At 42.9% G+C, this 24,592-nt stretch overlaps 5 protein-coding genes across 7 annotated transcripts; 1 reads left to right on the top strand and 4 right to left on the bottom strand.

Annotated features, from left to right (window-relative positions):
- Positions 1–762: 762 nt before the first annotated feature.
- BCIN_14g00790 (hypothetical protein) lies at positions 763–2,147 on the bottom strand. Its single transcript, XM_024696977.1, has 3 exons — positions 1,682–2,147; positions 1,180–1,622; positions 763–1,126 (listed from the first exon to the last, which is right to left on the bottom strand). The coding sequence occupies exons 1-3, from the start codon at positions 1,864–1,866 to the stop codon at positions 786–788; spliced, it is 969 nt and encodes a 322-aa protein (XP_024552791.1). The 5' UTR covers positions 1,867–2,147; the 3' UTR covers positions 763–785.
- A 66-nt stretch (positions 2,148–2,213) lies between these two features.
- Positions 2,214–4,191, top strand: BCIN_14g00780 (hypothetical protein). The gene is made up of 3 exons (XM_024696976.1): positions 2,214–2,820; positions 2,880–3,835; positions 3,895–4,191. Exons 1-3 carry the CDS (start codon positions 2,349–2,351, stop codon positions 4,096–4,098), a joined length of 1,632 nt encoding a protein of 543 aa, XP_024552790.1. The 5' UTR covers positions 2,214–2,348; the 3' UTR covers positions 4,099–4,191.
- Positions 4,112–6,487, bottom strand: BCIN_14g00770 (hypothetical protein). Its single transcript, XM_024696975.1, has 5 exons — positions 6,243–6,487; positions 5,438–6,168; positions 5,252–5,378; positions 5,045–5,206; positions 4,112–4,995 (listed from the first exon to the last, which is right to left on the bottom strand). The coding sequence occupies exons 1-5, from the start codon at positions 6,383–6,385 to the stop codon at positions 4,158–4,160; spliced, it is 2,001 nt and encodes a 666-aa protein (XP_024552789.1). The 5' UTR covers positions 6,386–6,487; the 3' UTR covers positions 4,112–4,157.
- An 809-nt stretch (positions 6,488–7,296) lies between these two features.
- On the bottom strand, positions 7,297–8,426 carry BCIN_14g00760 (hypothetical protein). The gene is made up of 3 exons (XM_001550018.2): positions 8,190–8,426; positions 7,918–8,133; positions 7,297–7,864 (listed from the first exon to the last, which is right to left on the bottom strand). Exons 1-3 carry the CDS (start codon positions 8,365–8,367, stop codon positions 7,368–7,370), a joined length of 891 nt encoding a protein of 296 aa, XP_001550068.1. The 5' UTR covers positions 8,368–8,426; the 3' UTR covers positions 7,297–7,367.
- A 1,006-nt stretch (positions 8,427–9,432) lies between these two features.
- Positions 9,433–14,711, bottom strand: BCIN_14g00750 (hypothetical protein). 3 transcript variants are annotated; one of them, XM_024696974.1, is made up of 4 exons: positions 14,013–14,711; positions 12,596–12,826; positions 12,127–12,487; positions 9,433–12,049 (listed from the first exon to the last, which is right to left on the bottom strand). In XM_024696974.1, exons 2-4 carry the CDS (start codon positions 12,814–12,816, stop codon positions 10,034–10,036), a joined length of 2,598 nt encoding a protein of 865 aa, XP_024552786.1. In that variant the 5' UTR covers positions 12,817–12,826; positions 14,013–14,711; the 3' UTR covers positions 9,433–10,033. The 3 variants fall into 3 exon arrangements, with proteins under 3 accessions (XP_024552786.1, XP_024552787.1, XP_024552788.1); XM_024696972.1 differs by lacking the exon at positions 14,013–14,711 and adding an exon at positions 13,028–13,335; XM_024696973.1 differs by lacking the exon at positions 14,013–14,711 and having other exon boundaries at positions 12,596–13,335.
- Positions 14,712–24,592: the final 9,881 nt, after the last annotated feature.

The raw sequence follows: 24,592 nt of genomic DNA, 5'->3' as shown, positions 1-24,592 counted from the left end.
TTCAGATGAGTGTAAATATGATGCTTTAAAGTTTCAATATGTAAAATCAGGTTGAACATTAATCTGTTTGAAATATCTTTCGTACATCTGTACGTTGTAATCTTAACCAATAGCAGCATTTGCGGCTTCTTATCTTGTTTACGTCAATATATGAGCACTTGCTCAGTTTAGTCTTACATTCGTTCATCATGCACCTAAGCATCCCCCCTTCGCTTAAAGTTAGCCTTTGGAGGCGGCAAGTTGGAGCCGCTTGGATAACGGAAAACAAGTGCGATCACTGCAAAACCCACCCTTTCGATCGATAATTTAGTAACACCTAAAAGTAACTGCTCTATCTCTGGGTCATCTTTTAGATAGGCTCCTTTACTCCACATTTGGAGTTAGTTGGAAAAATATATAAGATAGATGACCCAGAAGACCGGATTCTGTCATGATTGGATGATTGAGATAATAGCGAGAGATCCTATCACAGCACAAGTGATTAGAAAACTTAGAGATCCCGATTTTCAACTATAGTGAAGAATGAAAGTAGCTAGTGAAACGATAATAGTTGTCCAAACTACCCGATGCACGAAAAACCTGTCCGCAGCTGCTAGCAGCGGTTAAACTGTCGTTGCGTTTGAGAATCTTCTACGAGGCGGCAAATTTCTTGTCGATTGAGACTACAGTGCGAATTAAAAGTTCTAAAATTGAGCATACTGAAGTTCATATCACGACATTTCTTTTTCCCGAGACAGCTTAATAAAAAAAGTAATGAAGTATTGCACATTGTGTATCAAACAATTCTACGCGGTGTCCGCCAACACCCTCTCTATATCATTGATGCGGATTGTTAGCAAATCAGGGCGACTATAATGACCACAAACATCCAAGAAACTCCTCGATTTCAGAATTTCATCCAAATCGAGATCTGCATATAAGAAACCTTCGACTGTATCTGGCAAATCTTCAGACAATTTTCGTCCATCAGGGCCGAAAATGGCAGACGTGCCTCCACCAGGCACGTTCATAACAAGACCGTTGCTAGTATTCATTCTATCGATACCTTCCTGACTTAGTACCGCTGTAGTGTGTAAAACAAATGATTGTGATTCGATGGCATATGTCTGCGAAAGAGTTCGGCTTCCTAAAGACACTCTATTAGCTTAACTATCTCCAAACAGGAACATAAAAACATACCATCTCTGGACATGGACCAAAGATCAGGTCCTCCACTATGTTCCCATACTGGCGGCCATTGGGAGACGTGAATACTTTCCCGTTGGCTATAACTGTGATATTTGAGCAAAGGGAGTGCATGTTCCCAGCATGCTAAAGCTCCCACTCGTCCAATACCAGCGAGATCGACTACATTCGTCAACGATGATCCTGATGCCTCGCCAAATACAGTTCTCTCCATATGTGTAGCCTTGAGCTTTCGACGTTTCACTTTTATGATGCCTTCGTGATCGATGATTGCTTGAGAAATGTAAAGAGACTGATTCCAATTTTCGCTGAAGCCTAAAACGACTGATATATTGCTTTCTTTCGCTGCTGCACATATACGATCCATTTCAGGCGATTCGACGCGTAATGAGTTCTTGATGTAGGCAATAGAAAGATCAAAATCAACACTTCGAGTCCTTGAATATGGAGCCATCGTTAGTGAGAACTTATAATTTAAAGCTGAAGGAATTGCTACCAAATCCATGATGGATAGCCTGGGATCCAGCATTCTGGAAATGAGACCAGCTGTGCACCATTTGCAGACGCCTCTTTGATAAGAAGACATGTTTTATCAACTGTCTTTTGCAAGTCGAGCCAAACTGGCTCAAACTGTGTCACTGCGACTCGTACATATCTAGGTAGTGTCGGTGTTCGTGTCATTGTTGCTGAATTGCCCCGCAAAGTTGTGTTATTTCTGTGAATACAAAACTTTGCAGGAAAGATAAATAGTTGGCTATTTATCTTTTCTCAGGGAAAACTGCTGAATTGAAAAATGACATTAAAATTTTACCTCATGCTTATTTATTGGTGACTCTGATGAGTTGGTTGGTTATTTCTAGATCGGCTGAACCTCGGATAATGCCATGTCATGAAGCTATCGCGGCGGCATGTTTGAGCCGCCTGATTGTCTGATAAGACTAAGATCACATCAATCAAGCCACTTGATAAGATGAATCTAATGACATGTATTAGATACCAAAAGTCCAATTAGACTAGAATTCATTTAAGATATAAGAAGCCGCAATGGTTTGTACGAGAAGTATGTATCCATTCATTTCCATTATCTTCATATTTGGAAGAAGATTGAAACAGATTTCTTATTGGGCAATTAGCCACATCTATTCCTCAGATTTAAAATCGAAATGGCTTTCGGCATTCTGGAGCCAGTGCCAAGCATAATCCCATCTGGAACGAATCTCCTAGAGAATTTGCGCAATGCATCAGACCCAGACGGAGTCGAGATGCGACTCATCCTTGTTCCCAAGCCATCCGACTCACCATTAGACCCATTGAACTGGCCTCGATACAAAAAAGAATTCCTCTTCGCGACTATTGTTTTCGGGGCATGTGCAGCCGGGTCACTTGGACCAGTTCTGGTGCCTGGTTTTACTGTAGTCGCCACATTGCTCGATGTGCATCTAACTGATATGGCTCTTCTAAATGGAAGCTTGATCATGACTCTTGGTGTTAGCGCGTATCTTTGTCCCTGTATAGCCGAAGTATATGGAAAGCGAATGGTGTATCTTGTAACGACAATCATTATTGTAGCTGGATGTTGCTGGGCTGGCGCAGCAAATTCATACAACTCCCTATTGGCGGCGCGCGCAATACAAGGTGAGTTCTAGTAGAGATATCTCCGAAAAATTTTGAGCAGTTTTGACTTATTGCTGTAGGTCTTGGAATGGGCGACTTTTATGCGATGGCGGGTACCGCTTCGATTACCGATGTATTTTTTGTGCACGAGCGTGGGAGACGTATTGGATTTTGGAATTTCAGCGTCATGATTTCAAACAATCTCACACCAATCGTGAGTGGATATGTAATCTCCAGTGTGTCCTGGAACTGGAGCTTTTGGCTTCTAGCAATTCTTTGGGTTGTAATTCTGGCAGCAACCCTCGCTTGTTTCCCTGAAACGACTTTTTACCGCAACACAGGCTTAGATAACTCCGTTGAAGTCGATATCTCTGGAGATAACTCAAATCCTCCACAAGAGAAACTTGATAAATCGGCGCCAACTATAAGCTTACCAAGCCATGAGATCAGAAGCTTGGACGTTGAGAGGTATTCTCAAATATCTAGTTGGAAATATCATTTTGGGTTTGGCGCTGTAAAGTTTCGCAACCAAAGTCGTGTCTTCAAACTTTGTCTAGATCCGATCATACTCTTAGCACACCCTGCAGTCCTTTGGGGATGTCTGATGTGGTCAGTGGTTTTTACATGGATCATTCTGATTGGTGCTGTGGTTTCTCAGATCTTTGGAGCAGAACCATATAATATGAGCACAACTGCAGTCGGAAACCTTGCCGGAATTGCACCTTTGATTGGATCTACAATTGGAACGCTCACAGCGGGGTGGGCTTGCGACAAGATAGTCGGATATCTGGCACTACGCAATCGTGGTATGTATGAGCCAGAATTTCGTCTTCTTATCATTATACCAGCATTTATTGCCATGGCTATTGGTGGATTCGGTCTTGGAGCTGCCATTCATAAAGAACTCTCGCCAGTTACGTGTGGTGTGTTTATGGCGATTTTGAATTTTGCGGTTGGTGCTGGATGCACCGGCGTTGTTGCATACACCAACGATGTATGCGGTCAGCGATCAGGTGAAGCCTTTGGTCTTGCTATGGTAAGCTATCATCTTGTCTTCAACGAGATGAGAAAGCAATTGTCTAACAGTAACTTTAGATTATAAAAAGCGCCTTTGCTTTCGGTCTCACGTTCGTATTCAACGATTATTATAGTGCAGCAGGCCCTCTCAAATATTTCTCTACTTTTACGGCTTTGACTTTGGGTATCATGCTGACGACAATTCCAATGTATGTATTCGGAAAGAGAATACGAGCATGGGCGGACACAACCACTGCGTTAACTTTCTCTGGACCTAGATGAGACATTTTTATGTTGGAGAAGAGTAAGGTACATACTCGTAAAAGTAGAGAAATTGTTGTTCAAGGTTGATCTATAGGAGGAAATAACCAATTCATATCGTTTAATTGAAACGGGTCACCCATCTCGTAAATTCCCAATGTGAAATCAGAATTTGCAAAGCCTCCGCCTTCCTTGATTTCTGTTGCAGGAAAATCGTCCTTCAAAGGAAGATTTTCAAGCGTGTGGGCCGAGTAGGAATGTGCAAAATTGTTGTCTTTGCTGTGTGCTTCTGAAGCGGCTGTGATTTGGTATTCCATCAATGATTGATCTATATTTTGGCTTGAAATATCATTCTGGGGGGGAGCGGGTAGAGGATAGCTTAGTCGCATTGGCAGTGCGAATACTACAGACCATCTATGCGCAAGCTCTTGAAGCAATGCGATGGCCTTTCGCAATCGCTTCCAAGCATACTTCATTTCTCCCAATGCTTCTATACACTCTCGGAATCGATTAATTGACCGCTTACGTAAAGTACCATTCGAGGAGGTTACACTAAGCAGATGCATAATTGCCGCGGTAAGAACATGGTGTACTACAACAAAAGGAGCGACTCGGAGACATCCGGCTTTTCGATAATCTCGGAGCAAATTCGTAATAGCGACAGCTGAAGAGTTTGATGATTGCACAGCCATGCGGTGAAGAGCACCACTGGGGTCTTCGCGCAACAGGGGCCGCTGCACCAATATGAGGCACATGTAATATGTCATTCGAAGACTAATAGTGGTGGCAGACTTTCCGTTCTGTTCGCTTGATAGCTGTCTGTTCATTTTATTATAGAAAGTGCATAAGGCTTCGCGGGCATCGAATAAAAGTTTATTGCGGCTTTGGCTGTCCAGTTCATGAAACTGGAATGAGTAACTATACTTATTAGCAGTAAAAACTGGATGCTCTACCTAGCTGACCTTACATTTGATCCATATATTTGTCGAACAAAAAAAGGAGCTGACACTCGTAATTGAAAACGAGCTCTGGAAGCGTCGCTGATGATGTTAGAATACTCTCTAACCATGGAGTTCTGACACGAGTCCATGGTATACAGCATTGTCTTCCCAAGCTGAATGTAGCAATTCTGTGAAAATCAGTCAATATCCCCAAACATGGTTACCAAGCTTACCGGTCAATACGAAACCAAAGCCAGAATGTTCGGATACGTGAGTCTTTACTTTCAGGTGAGATACCCGCGATATTTTGCAGGTTCACCACATGCAAGCCAAGTTGTGTTGTTAGAGCAGCGCCCATACCTATTAATAGAAGATACTGGTCAACAATCAATGCTCTTTGGACTTTTGATGAGACTAACAATTATACATCCAAGCCGTATTCTCATTATCTAATGTGAGATCTCGCCAGCACAGCATTGCTAACGCCCGAACGGCAAGAAGCGACGGAAAGCTTCGGCAACACTGCTGGACAATGTTCTCAGCGCTCTTGTAAAATATATCGCCGATATGAGTTGCATTTTCTCGCGCGGAAAAACAGGCTGCAAGAGCAAACATTGCATTTCGTAGCAATATCTCATCCAACTTAACTTCAGTGGAGTGAATATTGAAATTGTCAAGAAAGGAGGCATCGAGAAATTGATTGCTTGGGTTTACAACAGAGTTGAAGACATCAAACAGCTCCTGTTGCAATACCTTATCTGCAAGACACTCGTCTGATGAAAGCATGTCAGATGCCGTGATCATCGGACTGCTTTGAAGCTGGTCATCGCTTCTGGTTTCCTGAGCAGCAGATATGAATTGGAAGTTGGATGAAGGGCCAACAAATGAAGTGTCTCCGTTACTATTTATCTTAAGCTTCCACATCATATTTCCCACCTCATCGACTGCAGAAGCAGATCGTGTTTCTTGATCAGAAGGAGCTCCAGAAAGCTCATCCATTCCTGGCCTTGTGGGCGAAGATGTTGATCCTAGGTTGACATTACGCTTAGAGATACCAGAAGAAGCTCCATTCTCTAATTCTTTTACTCTTTGGAGAAGGACCTCAATTTGTTCTTCGAGTTGTGTAACCTCTTCTGGGTCCCTCCTGCGTCTGGGGAAATAGATTAGCAAGCTCAAACTCTACCCTAACAGTACTAGAAAGTAGAGATCAAAGTTCATTCTCACTTTCGGTTGTTTCTCTCATGGTCGTAAACACACTCTCTTTCCTGGGCCTGACATGAGGAACACTGTGGTTTTCCGCCATCGCATTTGCGCTTCCTTCGTCGGCATTCAACACAGGCAAGGTCGATTCTTTTGGTGTGATCCATGCGAGAGGTTCGAGGGGGTGGTCAGGAAATTCGAAGTAGACTTGAACAGATATTCCATTCAAGGACAGAATCCAAAGCTTTCAGGGTTAAATGCTGCAAGTCAATTGGCCTACAGTTTGGTTGTTTGTGATTGAAGTTGTACACTGGCCCGCATGAGAATTAGATAAGATAAGATCGACATAACACGTGACTTGGCCGATGCTCATAAAATGTGGTGGTAGGTAATTTGTGTGATCTCTTTCGAATTGCATGACCATAATTTTTTATCATTTTTCGACATGGAATGAATGTGCGTGTCCGCGCAGAGGCTGTGGGTTATAGATCAAATGATACCACGTGCAAACTCTAGCTAATCAATCAACCTTTGATTTGCAATTGTCCATCGTCTTTAGTATCTATTTCGAACGACCAGTTTGATCTCCAACTGATAAGTCGCGGCTCATACATTGCATTTTTCACAAGCCTTCATACGGAGAGATCATAGCCGGCGCGCTAGCCAATGAAAACACCAGGAGCACATCCTCAAAGCTCATTCATAACATTATCGGGATGAAAACTGATCGTTCGATGTTCACAACCGAAGGTAGGAGAGTAGGCACGGCTGCAAACACTATCAGACCTGCAGATATTTCATCTTACTACTGAGGTGTGACTGCCCAATTGTACTTCACTATACCGAGAACTTTGATCATTACGCATTTGTTGCTGATCACTACGTGAGCTTGTTTATGGAGAAGTCCTCCAGCCTCGACGAAGAGTTGCTGGCCTAACGTGGATTATGAGTGGTACAGATTGGACAGAAGAGTTGCACATGGACCAGGTTCCATTCTCCATTTGAATGTTTCGTGTCTAATAATAGGGTGTTCACTTCCACACCCCGTACAACTTACAAATAGAGCTTTGGTTCATTATGAATTTCAATTGGGATATCTATTTTGATCTGATGCTGGGCTAATGAAACGTTCAATTACATCCCTCTCAATTAAGGTAAGCATGTAAGAATACTGGAGAGTTTGCTCAAAATAACTGCTTGGTTGGCAGCACTAGAATCCCTCTTGTTTGTTCCACCAAGACTGATACTGGCATAGCATCCATCGGTTCCAACAACTTTAGTCTCAGTAGGAAGTCTACCTCCATTGCTGCAAGTTACTACATCAGTACCACTGACCCCTGGAACCGCAGTGTAAATTCTGGAAAGAACGAAGCTGAAATCCGACGCCGATTTGCAATCGGTAGTTTCGGGGAAATTGACATTCAAGAATGTTTCGGCTGGAAGATATGGGGTCCCAGAAGCAACGATGGCATCGACCACTATTGCGCCTAGTTCACCATAGAGGGTGGCATAGGCTGGCGCTGCAACATTCCAGGCGGTTGCGGACCCTTCGGCTCCACTGAAGGCAATTGCTGGTATGCCGTGCCCTACGGCCTCAATGGCTGCTCCAACAGTACCAGAGACGAAAGATATAACGCCAGTGTTAACTACCACTCATCAGTCTTTATTTCATCAACATCCATTACAATTTGAGACATACCGCCAACGTTTGGCCCAGTAACAGCAAGGTCAGGGGCACCACCAAAGTATCCGGGAGCTAAGGTTTCGATGCCATACTCCATCGCAGTCGCAGGGTAAGAGTTGACGTAGTTGAATTGAGGGGCTGAGCTATTATAGCCTACGGCTGGACTGCCACTTGGACAGGAATTAAATTCGCATGCCTCTGTGAGGACGGAAGGTGTACCGGTTAAAGAACCTATTCGCAACAGTTAGATTCATTCGTTGGGATGCTAAAGAGGGCTATTTTCATACCTGCACCACTCTTGTTTTCTGCAGGGGCAGAAACGAGAACATCATGTCCCGCACTGGTTAGAGAATTGTACAGAGTTCTGATATTGATCTCAGCCCAGCCATCATCGTTTGCAGAAACAATGTTAACTGCTTGGGCAACAGCTGGAAGCAATGCTAAAGATGCAGTTGCAAAACGCATGATTGATGGCTCGGTGCAGAACTGAAGAGTGTGCAGTTTCAAAAATTGACTTGTAGACCGAGAAAGCGACAGCGGGAGGAGCTTCTGTAACCTCCCATCGCCGGGTTGATCAAACCATTATATACACAAACTCCTAGGAGAGAAACCTAATTGTCCATTCACCTCACCTCAAAAAAGCGGGGTCGACTTGGTACCTTGTGAAGTGGAATTGCGGAGATTACAAGAATGTGACCCACGCACGGTACCTGTCACTCTTCACCTTCTGTGAGGCCAAGCAATTGCGTTTCTATGCGCACGTGAAAAAAATGTAAGGAGTTCGTGATAAATCGAGTATGGTTCAGATGGATGAGAGGGGAATAAAGCTTATAAGCTTGTATCTTGTAAAGTACCGGCATCTCCCCGTATAGTAGAATTATGAGACGAGGCGGTATAATCCTTGGTCTTGAAGAACGGCCTTCCGGAAGAAGATATTGCGCCGATGGTGTGGTTTAGCAACCATCTTTCCTGCCACCAATGCCAATACCCAACAGTCCCACGGCGAACTTCAAGCCGAGAGTCTGATCTTGTTACTGCAATTACTAGATATGTTTACTATTCAGAAACTCTAATTAGTACAACAAGAATCATTTTGGATTTCACTTGGTGATGCGGTGAGAGTGGAGAGATGAAGGGGAAAGCTCGCTTCCAGTTATCAGATGATTATCCCCGAATCTCCACGTGCTTAGATAAAAGGCTCTGAAGCTAGTACAATCCGAATGTTGTATCCACCTGACTAATAATAAGCTTCGTGGATTCTACAGTAGGTACTCAAGGAAAGAGTGAGGAGAACAGGCAGCGAAAAAAAGAAGGACGATCCAAAAGCCACACATATCGAGAGAAAATGGCAAAAGATTATGAACACTTCACAGAAGAGCAATTGAAGCTCCCTAACCGGTTCGAACGATTGACCTGAAGATATTTGTACGAAACTGCAATCTTCCGCTCTACCACTGAGCTAAAGGAGCGAAGCTAATTCATAATTTGTTGCAGGTAATTTAGAGTTTTAAAAATATATCCTATCAAAAATGTTCAAAACCACCAAATTAATAATCCAAAAACAAAGGAAGTCTGCCCCACAACATGACTATAAACACGTACGCGACGATAAAACAAAGACAACAGATACAACAAAGAGCCTTGTTATTGGCCTCTGTAGATTTTTTGCACTGGCTCGAAATATGGAGCCAGTACTCGGTCGACTATCTTGGTATTCTTCTACCTACAGATTGAAATTATTGCTCTGTATCCGAAGATCAAAGTAGCATTTTAGTAGATTCAGCAGCCTCCAAAATTCGATTGACCGAATTTGAGTTGTCCTGCTCATTAACAAATTCCCTAGGGCTCCCGAATCCCGATCGTCATTGTTATTTTGCTTCGACTTATATCAGTGAATTATCCCTCTCCTTCTTGGGGTGATTGAAAATCTACAATAGCAGTTTAATGTTCCTATTATAGGCCGAGTACCAGAGCTTTGTTGAACTCCTATATATGACACCAATCGATTGTCAAATATAATGTAATCTCCTAAAGCAAGAGTATCATTCACATTCAACTATCGCTACACAAATTTTTGTCTTTGGGCAAATCTGAGCAAGATAAAGTGGGATGCCGGCTTCTCTTGTCAATTTCATCTACTCTCTGCTATCGCATCATCCCTCGTCGGCTTCAAAGCAAATCGCACCCGATTCAACTTTGGCATCCGCTCAAGTACGACAGTTTCCATTCTCACAACCGACTCTTTACACAATGTCGCCGTGTTTGCATCGTAAGAACACAAAAGCATCCGTACTAGTCCACGAGCGCGCGCACCTGCCAATACTACTGATGGCGGAAGCTCGGCTTCGAATGGAATAGCTGTCAATGTGTATGTATCTATGAGTGTGAACGACCTCAATCCATTCTCATAGCTATACTCGTCACCATCAGGGTGATCAGCCACACTATCCCCTCCTTCCATCCACTGTAAGCGACCTTGATCAGATCCAAACATCAGCTCTTCTACCCTCCCCAAATTTGGACGCCCAGCTATCCCATATAGTCTAGCCTGCGCTTGATGGACTTCAGGATTTTTATAAAGGTATCTCACTACCCATGGTACTGCAATGGAATTTCCCACGAATATACCCCAAGTTATCTTGAACATGTTCGAGTAAAGAATCTCGAACCTTTTGCCAGATCGTTGAAACCAAAGGAGAAACGGCACCACCATAAGCACCATAAACATCATACTGAAAAACGAACTTATTCTCAGCAGTCCCCAACCATAACTTTGTGGACGCGTAGTTTCATACTCAATTGCTTCAAGGAACTCCCAATTTACCATCGCGCCTTTCGCATCTCCTAATATCACAGTATTGTTCTCCACCACTTCAGAAATCTGACATATCGGCGTAATATCCCACAATTTTGCTCCCCAAACATCTTGCATCTCGTGCCATGGTGCCCGATTATCCTTCGGTTTGAGGCAGAGCAGTCTTTCAAGAAGCATATCACTATCGTTGGCAAGAGAAAGTCTTGCAAAAGCCTGGAAATCACTATCGGATTGAAAAACTTTAGGTCGTTGACGGAGCAATCCCTGCAGTGCATATGCTACGTCGCCGGCCATGCGTTTCTCCGTTTGGCGCCGCTTGAGACATTCAAGGGCAATAGAGATCAACTCTAGCTTCGTGAGATGGATTGAAGATTCGTAGTGATCGATCAACTGGCGTAAGGCAATTGCATCATCCCAGACACGGCCTGGAAGATTCCGTTTCGCGACTAACTCGGGCTCAACCACACCAGGTGTGTAAATCGAAATGCGGTGTTCGCCTGGGCATAGAAGAGCTTCGGGAACAGTCCAGAGACGGCTTCCCCAATCTCGCAACCATTGAGTTTTTGTATTTGAAAGATCGTCCGACCTCCCTTCCATGGCATCATGAGTGTAATTGGTAAAATTAAATCGTGGTCCAACAACTATAGCCATTGAGTGACATGCCCTTACGATATCACATATTCGATATACTTCTCCTATACTCTTATCCGGATCTTCGTCTTCTTCAGGACGTATACACTCATAATCTATCCAAAAAGCACCAATACCTGCGGTCTTCGTAGCACGTATCGCAAACTGAATAAGCATCTCCATATCTTGCTCAGCAGCAGCCTGTCTGCGAGCATTAATCGAAGATGGCAAACTGGGGTCTCCGGCAATGATGGTATAGAATTGAAGTCGGGTATAAGATACGAATATGTAGTTGGGATAACTGATTCCATGTGATTGAGTCCAGGTAGATACGTGACGAGTAGTGTACCCGGTAGACGAAGAGGGATCTAAGAAACAGAGGTAAGCGGGGCCGAGTTGTCGGTCCGGAACATCGTTTGTGTCGAGCGATGTAGATGGATGATAAGTGGGAATTTCGTTGTAATCAGAGATGTTGTGAAGACTCATGATTTCGGTAGAGTGATTGGCTTCTTCGTCAGAGTGGGTGATATCTGTGGGTCTTGGACGTCCTTGTAATGAAGAAAGAAAAGGCTGTCGGCCTTGTGAAAGAGCTTTGATTTTGTCATGGCGTCCTAATTTTGGACGGTTGTACATCCATTCACTGCCAGTATTTTGCATGATTTGGATTAAGGGTTCGCCGGGAAATCGTGGGTAATAAGGGATCTATGAGGTCAGTTAGCTTGGCATACTCACTCACGCAGTCTGAATTTAGCAAAAGAGCGGAGACTGGTTAGACGTACGAGGGATAGAAGAACGGGCCCCCCAATGAGACATTTTAGAAGCATATAAACAGCCCCAATAATTTTTGATCCCCAAACGATTATCACCACTAGCTTTCCCCAGACCCTTCTTTCCTCAAAGCTGAAGCTAGGATCGTTTGGTATCACGTGAAGTGGCGCATGAATCCAAAGCATTGTTCTAATAATGAGATTATTCCTGGAGGTGAGATTGGATGCACTCAGAATCTTGCGCGGTACAAGATTCATTCCTGGTTGAGTAGAACCTTCATCGTCATCCTCGCTATCATTGCTATCACGAAGATTTCGCCACAGCAGATACCAGGTCCATAAGCCGTATGCTAATGCTGTATAGTATGAAAATCTTTTTCTGTATATTAGTATGCTGATATGATATGATATTTAGAGGAACGGGGGGAAGCGGTTGTCGGGGTTGACTTTGGGATCGATTAAACAGGTGGATAATACATACAGTAAAATTATCAATCGTGCCCACGCAAAATATGTGTATCGGTAATTTCGACCGCTTTCTAAGGTGTCAAAAATCAGTGATAAATAAAAAGTTATATGAATGGCCCGGAAGAGATTGGACAAGGTATAGTAAGGGGGCCGCAGGCAGTTGACTGATACGAAGTGGAAATAAAGTTCGCGGAGGAGGAGAATAAAGCCAATGATAGAGGCGACAGAGATCATGCGAGAAGCACTAGAAGGATTATTAGTGGGAAAAGTGAAGGGGGTGACGGTGGATAGCGAGACTAGGGGATTGAGGTAGGAGTATGCAGAAGGTGACAGTGTTGGGGATATCATGGACTGGAGAAAAATTGCAATGAGTGTGGTAAGAATTAGAACGTGCTATCACTAAAGGATGTGATAAATGTGTAGTTGAAGACAAAATGAAGCATACAAAGGTAGTGGTATTACATCTTGGCGAAACAAAAGGGCTAGGAAATCGCTAATGTTGATATAGGTAATGTAGGCTCCGAGAGGGAGCTGGATGAACCAGAGAGTGACGAGAACAGAGGGATTCATATTATAACTCATTTTTCTGGAGACATTAAGTGAGATAGACTTGCACTATATACAAGAAATAAGTTGGGCGAAGTACGCGAGCGGAGCGGAATGGAGAGCGGAGAGTTGGAAAGTTGGATGAGCGCAAGAACAACAAAAGACGGAAAATAAAACAGACCAAAATCTTGATCAAGCTCGCTCCGCAAGTTAATAGTGATGAGGGGAATATGAACTAGACTGAGGCTGAAATGTAAGCCTAGCCAAGAAAATAGGATTCCTTGGCGTTGTGGCTATGCATAGCGGCCATCTTTATCTTTATCTTGATATGATTGGGTGGTAATTATCCAAACGACGAATTTTATGTCAAAGAAAGAACATTCAGATGTGTGTATATTATCGAGGACTTTGGAACTTTTATGAGATTGGAATTGAAAAACTCAAATGATGTGAAAGTCCGTTCGTCTAGTCAGAAAGTTATGCTAATCTAAGCCTGTCCATTGTAATAAGCTTACTCGGTCTCATCAGATATACATGATTACTTGCAAGCACGGTTCGAAGAAATCTGCTAAAGTGTCGGCTCCAAAAGTTTCTGTTTAAGCCATGTGAATAGGGTGAACCCGCTTGATGAAAGCAATCTTTTTCTTTTGCATGACAAAATCAACTTTTTGCGCACATGTATTGAGAGAAAGTTTTTAAAGTGGTAATTGCAAACCACAAAACTTTTGTACAGTTCAGGGAGTTTCTTGATCGAGATGACTTCCATTTATATCAACTTAAACATGAGGAAGTCATCAAACAAGTCTTCTAATAATCGGCTACTTGACAGACTGTTAAAGCTGAGAGGAGTGTAGTTCAATGTGTTGGACAAAATACGGACTCACAAGGATGTGCATTTACTCCCAACGAAAGATTGTCAAGCAGTGATACCGATGAGTATTAGCAACAAGTACCACACGAGAAAGTGGTCTAATTGGGGCACAACAAAAAGTAAGAGATGAATCGCAGAGCCAAACGGTGAAAATTCCGCAGTTATTGGAATAATATACCCAAGAATGTATGCCAACGAGTGTTGGCAGCTTATCTTTACAGACATCTGAGGTATCTGTCTGCAAGCTAATTCTGCGGGAAGAGTTCCTTCAAAGTTGAAGTTTGCAATCAATACTCATGAGCCGGAGGCTAAAAGAAAAGCAAGTGCTTATGATATCACAGGTTCGCTTGAATCGATCATTGCGTGATTGGGAGTTGCCACCGAAAATGAACTGCGATGAAATCAGTAAATGCAGAGAATTAGGCCCAGAAGCGATACTCTTGGGCTGTACTGTGTGCGTATTGAAGAGGTTTAGTACGTAACTATTGTTGCGCACGAGATGGAGAGGTATATAAGGTCTTTAGTTAAGTGTCACTTTCGTTAAAGAAAACATAGAGCCTAGAAGATAGAAAGACAACGGGAGTATGTGTTAAATCAGTGGCGCATGAACTCTCAATCCATTTCCATGATTGTTTCTTGAAGATACGTGAATCTCACAAGAAATTTAGATATAGTTGTGAAAAGAGATTGAGTAACACAAGGTTAAAGTGTCAGCGAAAAATGGTGGCAACGACGCAAGAGATGACTAAAACTGTCTAAACCCACAAGGCATATTCATCTTGGGAAGTTGACGAAAATCAGCAAGCCCTATATGATGCTTGTCTAAAGGGTAAATTGGCGAAAATGCTAAATCAATGATTTTCTAGATTCCATGCTAAGTTGTCCACTCAATATCTCACACCCATGTAACAAAGCCTGGCATCTGATCTCCACCGAAACTAACATCACACTCATATTGTCTCACCAATCTCAAGCCCGTCAAAAACTAGACATGCAACAAATTCATATCTATCTCCTTCTTGATATTTCCATTTGTTCTTTCATTCTCATCTCATCATCTTCGAGTACAGCCACAACTCCGTGGCTGAAGCTAAATATGACAAATCGCAATCATGGATACTCTTAAATATCAATCACGCGGCCAAATTCACGAACCAATACGACCCAGATAAATAGCCAGAGTGGAATTGTGAGTGAAAAGGGGAGCATGCGATATGATCAAACTTCGTTTTTCCATTTAGTTCTCAAGTGCCGAAACGATATAAGTGGGGGGATCAAGTCCCGAGATGTCAAATAATAATGAAATTAGAATCCATATTTCTTTGACTGCTCTCATACAGTAGTACTACTACCCCATCCTTTAAGCTAGTGATGTATGTCTTGCTTTACCAAGACCGGGTAGCAACTTTTTGGTGTCTCGGGGAAATATCCATGAATGTATGAAAGACTACCCACTCTAGATGAATGAAATGAATTGGGCGATAAGGTGCTCTCCCTGGTGACGTAGTAGCTTCACTACTGCCGCGAAAGATAAGTAGAAAGGTGTTCGTGATGACAAGTTCCCAGATATGAAGAAATATCCGAAGATGGGATACGGGACGAGCGGTATTTGAAGGTGGAGTGGAGCATCAATCTCGTGATCTGGTGATCGCCGCAGCACACCCACTCACGGGAAACTACCTAGTAAATTGTAACGGCACGAATCTGCTAACACGAGAGATAGATGGCTCTCATCTCCATCGCCATCGCCATCGATCGCAAAACTTGCTTTCACAACAGTCACAATACCGATTTCAACTGCAAATGTCAAAATGTGCACACAATACGCGGAAATGTCTAAGAATCCCTACTTTTTCCGTATACCGTTGCCGAATATAAACACGTGTAGAGATACTACCATGCTAATTAGGGAGCATTGAATTTGTTGAAGTGCATATGAAACTTTAGCATACTTTAACTGTCTAAGACTAATCTCATATTATATACGCTGCCCTACTCAGCATGCCCAACACGTGCTTTACACAGGTCTCAAGATACCTAAATGCAATTTTCCGAGAATTTATACATACCCATGGAACTTGCACTCTTATACGATATTTGTACACTTGTATCTTAATTGAACCTGCTGGCCTATTGCATCCATGCCGTTTCTCTTTCGGCACCCATGTCTTCCCCAATTTCAACACGTGTGCTTTAAATACCGTCCCGCAACCATTGCCACCCTTAGATCAAAATTTCTACTCATCCACCCGCTCCGCTCATTTTCTCCTAGCTTTTGGATGAATATATAGCTTCGCACAAATATACGAGATGGGAGGTGAAGGTAGGCGAGATTAGATTACTTTCTGCACAAACTTTGAAGTTATACTTAAGGGAAAATGTGAGTAAAATATTGATATATGACGGAAATATGTGCTCGAATGCGGAGAATCACCAACTTTTTGGTGAAGACTTGAAGGATTATGGATTAAAGATAACTGTGCAACCATGCATTACACAAGCATAAGAAATAGGCACGGGCGAGGAGAAATGGATTGCCACGTGGGGTGTGTAAAAAGTAGTATTTGTGACTTCATTAGCTAGCTTATAGTTCATGATTTTAACTTCAGCAGGCCGAGATGGGATACTATAAGAATATGCGGCTCCTGTGTCTTTGGGAAAGGGGTATCCCAAAACAGCGTTTAAAATCACTGCAACGATAGCCTCATGTGAGGAAAAAAGAGATTTGATCAACGCATTAGTAAAATCGAGCATGGAATCTAGGATTTGGTTATGTGCATCGCTATATAATTCAATAGATCATCATACCAGTGTTGTGCTATATGACACATCTTGAACCTAGATAATTATACTTCTCAACTGTCCTCCACCAAAAGACACCCACGATACATACGTCCTTTCGGAGGAATTTAACCAAGATTGCTAACTATGCGAGACACAGATAAATTGTTGATGGTGTCGTGATAACTTAAACAGATTTAGTTGCAGCCGAAGATATTTCTTGCCACAGTTCTATCTCCGTCTCCATTCTTCATGTCGGGACCGAGATATGGAGCTAATGCAAAACATCAAATAAAATAAATGAGTGCTACCACAGGTTTTATAGCGTATCATCTCATCCCTTATGCATCTCTTTAATATCAAACATTCATCATCATCCTGCCGTAGCACGAATAAACAGGTAAGTATGTGTGATTTATCCTCAATTTCCAAATTCTTCGAAGCCAAAACAAGCCGACTATGGAACCCCGCATAGCGCTCTATTTCCATCCGTTTTTATCTCTAGCCAAAACTGATCTTTGACAATACACTCTTAAAATTGCAACACCCATGTACCACCCATGAACCGCTCCGGCTCCCCGAATGTATAGTTTGCAGGGCGCGGAGTTCTTGAGAACGATACGGGGGCTAGTTGGAGTGTCCCCGATTCGTATGCAAATGTTGCATATCGTACTGGGCCACTAGCTACCGGTGAACATTTATCCAAGCCTTTCTGATAGCATCGGCCTCAGCCATGACTTCAACCATGATCAAGAAAGATTTTGATAGATGAACACAGCATGGTCCCCAGCATGGGCAACATAGGCTATATGAGCCAACCAGGAAGATAAATAGATAGAATATTCTCGAGCACCATCCATGGAGAAAACCTTGAAATGCAGGCTGTTGTGCAACGTAGTAGCAACGAAAATGCAAAGACTTCTTTGCCTCGGATGTTTATGTCCACGAACAGTTCGCGTCCAGGTGTTGAGTCAAGCTTGATTTGCTTCGCACTCAAGCAAGCCGACGCGTCGCTTCGCATTGTTCATTATCTTGTCCGTCCAAATTCATTGCGATCGTCAACGGGACGAGACGAAGCAAGTATGTGGCGAGAAAGCCGTGGGCGGTTTCGAAATACCTTGCTTACCCAAAAACTTCAGGCAGGAGAAAGCCACTGGCCTGTGGTGTAATTAAAGGGTGGCAGACTTTCACACTTTGAAAAGTCGCCACCTCTTGCAATCCCACCCTCCATGCATGATTTCACCAATCTAGCATTGTATGCACTCTAAACATGCCTACTGATTCATCCATCGACAGAAACCCTAGTTTGTTCTAGCCGCAGTAGCACCTTGGAGGCCTCACTAGATTGGAACCATCCTGTGAGAACATTTGACATCCTTGCTTGAATGCATGAATGATACTGATGGATGAAGGAAAATATAGTAGTGCATGTGCGATTTGATAACATCTAGCAACTATGATACCATTGGCAACGGTTGTACACTAGTGGCCCGCACCATGTTTTTGTTTTCTTTTTTTGTCTGCGTCAATCTATGAAAAGCCTTGTTTTATGAAACTAGGCTATCGGCAAGTCAATTCGCACAATTAATCTAAATTCAATGCTACCATCTTGACACTATTGATCCTTTCACGGAAGACAACCGAATGAGTGTGCCTACCTGTCGCTTAAACATACCTGGTAAACTGAGCTATGTTTCATTATGCAATAGCTGGTTAATTGGGGGCAACCCAGAACCACATCTTCAAAGCAGCGAATAATAATACTATCAATATATGTGTCAATAACAACTGCTGTGCCAGAGCCTTGCGTTGATAGAATATATTGACCAGTGAAGCCTTGAGCGCTAACTCCCATCCATGCTTATGACTGTCAGTCTATTTTATATGGGCAAGGCGCTATGTGACACGCAAGCTGGGGTTGGAATGCGGGGAAACAGTTCAAGGCGCGCCTTTATTCGACATTCGTCTTCACCTGCATAGTGGGCGTCATGATTTATTCATGAAAATCGAAAACTATTGCTTACTCTGGAGGTCTATCGTGTCGTCACCAACAGTGCCTACGTAGGCTCACCGAAAAGAATTATTGGTCAATTCTGCAGCACCTAAGCTTGAAAATCATTACGAAGCATAAGAAACGCCAGCAAGGATTCAAAGCAACTCAAGATGATGCAAATGCATTAAAATCTTGAAGAATCTCGGTGTACCTACCTAAATGTAATTTGGTTCCTGAACTTCCTGCAGGTTAGAGAAAAGTCAAGTTTCAACAAATCGCCCTCTCTCGTTCATCAGAGCCTTGTTCCTGTACTATGAAATGAAAAGTACGAAACTTGCGCCTCTTCGGTGCAGACAATTGGGGATCGAAGATCATCATGGAGTTGTATTCAAATTGATGCTTGATATCGATTACGACTGGTGCTTCTCATGCCGCTGTATATTGTGGAAATATGCGAAAGGTCAATTAGAGATGATTCTATGCTGGAATAGTACCAGGGGGCTGGTGATGCTTGAATAGATCATCCATCGGGATTCAAACTGCCGATTTCGAAAATGAATGAAACTCTAAGGTCCCAAAAGGTTGTGTATTCTCGATCAGAATCGTTCAATGCAACAATATGTGTCGAATAAGAACACGGCTGCATGTTAGCCGACCGATGGAGGTGAAAGAATGAAGGATGTCTGAGACTCTTTGCACAATTCAACGGCAAGTATTCGCACCGATGGACGAATTTCACCTCTTATAAGTACACCAATAAGAACGGCGATCCTGCAACGCTATTGAAGCCATTGTATGCCAGCTTGCGACGGAGCAACGACGACTTCATGTTAAGTGTGGAGTTGTGCATATTCCAGAGCGATGGGGAGTCGGAACGGAGAGTCGAAAAAATGGAACACCGTGGGAGAGCTGCGTATTCCTTGCCGATACAGATAGAAGTGCAGGGTATATATGTGTTATCCTAGTTATAGCCAATAGTAACACAAAATGTGATGAAGTAGGTCCGCGATATAACGAATCGCAATTGCCTGTGAATTCTATCAGATTAGCGATGGGGTCTGGTCATTTTTTAGTCTGTGTGCTTGCATTAGCACTCGATCATCACCCCCTGTCAATTCGATTGTGGGTGTGGGGGATAAAAGTAAAGATTTCAATGAACAGGCTGTTGAACGAATTTGGAAAAGCAGCTGCTACTGATGTCCAAAAACGTTCAGACTAGTACGAATAAAACGATTTGGAAACAATCCATGACCGGGTTAGTTAAACGAGATAGGCACCCTCAGCTAGTGAAGAGGCATTGCTATGAGCCATGTGTTCATAGATCTAGCTATCTTACGATTTTATGTGTTCAAGTGATGGGTAGATACCTTTGAAACTAATTCAAGTAATCAAGAGAACCTAATCTAGTGAATCTACATATGAGACGTTCAGGAGGCTTCGAAGGTGTGACAGGATTGAAGAATTTTGCAACTATGGCGCATTAACCGCGATAAATCGAAAATGGACTAGCTCAATTACTGAAAATGCGGAGTTGCTATGCGAGATAACCAAAGAGGCATGGTTTATGTGGAATTATACTTCCTTTAGTCCGCCCCCTGTTTTGGAATTGAAGGGGATGAGGTAATCTGATATTGATGATTATCGCGCAGGATGTGTGCAATGTTGAATAAGAAAAGATAAGGAAAGGAGAATTTATGTGCGGATCGGATATTGAAAGTAATCGAATAATGTTAGGATAGCATCATGTTGTTAAAATTCATGTTGTGCTTACCCTGACTATCATGCCATTTCGATGAAGAGTGATTGATGAGTGATCCAAATGGCATTTAAGTCTAGAGTACGTAAATTCTCGTGATAACGGTGATACGAGCTGAAAGTCAGCTTCTTGGTAAGAGACGGCATCGGTACGACCGACTAGGGCTGAGACTTTTCCATCGTTGGAATCCCGAAGCTTCTCCAAACCCGTCCGTTGAAGAGCCCGCGAAGCCGTCTTATGTTGTCGGTTACAGATAGTGTCTTGTGAACCCCCACTCACTTCTCAGCCCTTAGTGTGATCACTGACTAGCACGAGATTCCTTTTGTTTAGTTCGAAATCTTGTAACCACATTTGCTCTGTATACCCGCTTCAAATAAAGTATCGGAGAGAACATTGGCTACCGTAAATGAATTTCGAGGTCACTCTCTTCAGCCTCGTGAGAGGCTAGACCAAAAGGATCGATTAGTGTTACCATATTGTTGGGTGAGAAGGAGATAATCTCTCTCAAGAGACGGCTGGTTTGTGGGAGATATATTGTTTTGCGTGAGGATCGTGTACATGGGGCTATAGTACTTTCATGGGTCTGCAGTCTCTTGGTAAGTACCAGAGGTGTATTGCGTTGCTTCATAGAAGATGCTATGTTGTGATTGCGTACCAGGACATTGCTATAATGGCCAGTTTGTCCATGTAAAATTGAAGTTAAAAGTGCATACCGTCAAATGGGTTGTCGCTGTACCCCGAAGTATGTATTCGTTTACAGTGGCATAAGGTTAATAACATGGCTTGGTGACGTTGAGTACAAGACGGATACAAGCCATGTACAACCACAACCCCTCGAATAACTGTCGTGAAAGCACCAGCGACACGACCCAACGATGTTGCAATGCAGGGGCGTAGAAGGCTTAGCAAGCAGCCGCCTTTCACAATCTCTGGGCTTGGTCTTCACGTCAAGCTTGTGAGCGTTTGGTACTTCTCATGCAGTTTTAGTCCCAATGCTATAAGATAAGAGAAATTGATTGGATCATTGCAACTCAGATATCAAATGATTGAACCACGGTTCGAAGAAGTGAAATTGGGATAATCTCCGCAAGTTTTCTCCATTTTCGTGATTCCCGTAGTTGATACTACTGAAACCTATTTTTATTCGGGGTCAGATAGTGGACAATGCTTCCCATGTTTAAAGTGGATAACATCTACAACGCCGCTTTGTTCGAGATAAACCCTGGGGAGCGAGTTCAAGATCATGTTTATGTTTATTATTGAACAGGGAGATTGAGGTATTAACCAGATGCAAAGTATCAGGTCAATCAATCATCAATCAATCGCCACTCACTGAAACGATAAAAATTGTATGTCTCCGTGTCATAAGGGTTCTAGCTTCGTCATCAAGCGTCTTGACTATTATCGTACCTGTCACTTGGCTTTACTAACATAGTTCATGAGTTATTTCAAACAAACAGCCATTCATGTATACTAAAGCGCCGAGGAGCTGGAAAGACCATATAGAAGACCTAGCCTTGGAGCACGTTTCGTGCCTAATGACTCTCCAGTGTGGAGAAATACGTACTAGCACGGTCATGGAAATCAGATCATAGATCTTGGCCCCATGAGGCTGTGGCTCTTGGAATCTTGCCCTGGATATTTTGAAGCTGCCCAAATTCTGTGACATACTCCGTGAATCTCATCTGTGAAATATGTCGCAAACTTGTAATGTCGTGTTTGAAGGCTTCCCTTCGAGGGGTTTCCGTGAAGCCGCAACTATCCGATTTACTGTTGTCAATGTAGATGGCCAAGGCAACGGCTATAATCCCAATATACAAAATCACATCCGATTTTATATGAGCATATAGATGCTGTAGCAGTTAGTGGCCACAGCCTTCGGAGAGTATCTTAGTGCTTACCAACCCAGCCTACCTTGTGGTGTAACATGGTTCAAACCATTCTACTGTGACCTAATGCGGTGATAGAGATATAATGCCGATCTTTCTTTCTGGCGGGTTTCTTGGAGATACGACTATTATAGAAAACGGATGGTGCCGAGCGGGAAGTCAATAGTTTGGGACACTCGAGGTTCTTCGCTGTCCCAATCTAATTATCATGAAATGAGGGGAAATCTCAAGGATCCACTAGATATTGGTGCTCGTTGCTGCAGAAGCGACTAAAAGGAGAATAGAACGCACATCACTTTATGACAATGAGCATCAACGAATCGTATAGAAATTTGGATGAAGGACAATATTGACGTCCCGAAAAGATTTCAAGGCTGGGTAAAGATTGCCAAATTTGATCTTGATGGATGCATCATTTACATTTTTGTTGCCGCTGTAAACATTTAGAACAGGATAGGCAGATGAGACCATTCATTCGTAACTCCTTCATTAACCGAAGTTGTCATCATCATTTTGTTCAGCGCATATCATTTTATCAATTTCTTTATCAGAGCGGACAGAGCGGACAGAGCTACGGCCAGTAGCTAGTCACCTGAAATTAGCTTGAGAATGATGGTTTAATCGTCGCCCAGCTCAGGTGATTGATCATGGCGTTTTTGTTTTGTTTCCTCTTGCTTCCATTTCGCGATGTCTTGGCTGTAAGGCCTTCTGCTTACTTGGATAAGCGAACTATTGCTTCAACAGTCACAGTGCTCACCCACTAGTACTTTACCAATATCAGTCATTTCCCCTCCTGAATCTAATTCTTTCGCGCGAAGTTCGCGATGATTAATTTCCTTTCACGATCCTGCCTTGGATCTTTGATTATTCCTATTTTTTCACTCTTTGTCAAGACCTTGAATTGGGTCACTTATTGAGATTTGACAAGTTAATCATATGCCCTGTACCTGGTTCAATTGGGGACAAACCGGGAGCTAGACTTGATTTAGGTATCTTTGGGTTCTAAAAATGACGATATTTCTGGTGTTCGAACACAAATTATCCCATCATGAGCCTTGTTTTATGGAGCCAGAATACTTTGAATGCTTGAAATGAATCCTGTGCAAGTTTTCATAAACACTCCTTTTGTGGATGCACGAGTTTAAGAAAACATACGCCATCATTCAACTCCTTGTGTGCGATTCCTTTCGAAAACCAATTCCCCACTCACACCATTCTTTTATTCTCATTCCAATTGATACCCCAGCATCAAAGCCTTGCTGGAAAATTTACGAGCAACCCTACACACTGCAGGGACACAGATGCGGTCTTCACTAGGGCGAGAAGGATAACTTGGACCCTGTACACCACTAACCACTTTGTCTTGCCTAGTCAAACACCATCCCACGTCGCTGTTTTAGTTGGAGGGCTTGCTCCAAGACTCAAGAGCGGCCATGAACATGGATGGTATGAAGCCATGATTTCTGAAAAGGTGGAGAATTTCTATGCAGCTGCCACCAGTCATAAGTTCGAATGTTGTAGCAAAAAGTCATCAGGGTTAGCATTTAGCTTTTTTGTGAATATTCAAGGATTAATTATGCCATTTTGTGAGTGAGCCGTATCTTGATTGCTGCTATAGTTACAGTGCATATGTACATATTTGAGGATCAACTTTAACCAAAAGGGGTCAGCAGAAAGTGGCATGATGAACAACTATACGCTAATCAGCAATTAGTCTGATTATCTTTGTACTCATGATAACACCACCAAAATCACCCACTCACACCACTTGAACACACCACATCAGAAGAGAGAGAGAGAAAAAAAATCAAAATTCCCGCAGGCCTCCGAAAAGTCTTGCCCTTTTGATACATGTTTGTGCAACCAATCAGTCATTACGAAGCGCACACACACCTTTTCCTTAGTAAAGATACTGATTTTCGCATGACTACCATTAGGCTAGCGTCTAGCAGCCTGTTTTCACTGCCCTCTACCCCCAAATTGTAATTGATCTCTGCGCTTTACTACTCTAGGGGAAGTGGCCAAAAAAGTGAAAAAAAAAGCCATCTGCACAAGACAGGCATTTTATCTGCAGGACCCAGCAGGCCAACTCCCAGTCAACCCCAACTCGCTACTCAAATCTGTATATACATCGACCTCCGCCCTCATATTTTTGACCAATATCAGAACTTCAA

This window comes from Botrytis cinerea, chromosome 14, assembly GCF_000143535.2.
Source record: "Botrytis cinerea B05.10 chromosome 14, complete sequence".
NCBI classification, from domain to species: domain Eukaryota; kingdom Fungi; phylum Ascomycota; class Leotiomycetes; order Helotiales; family Sclerotiniaceae; genus Botrytis; species Botrytis cinerea.
This window is presented reverse-complemented; position numbering and strand designations above follow the sequence as displayed.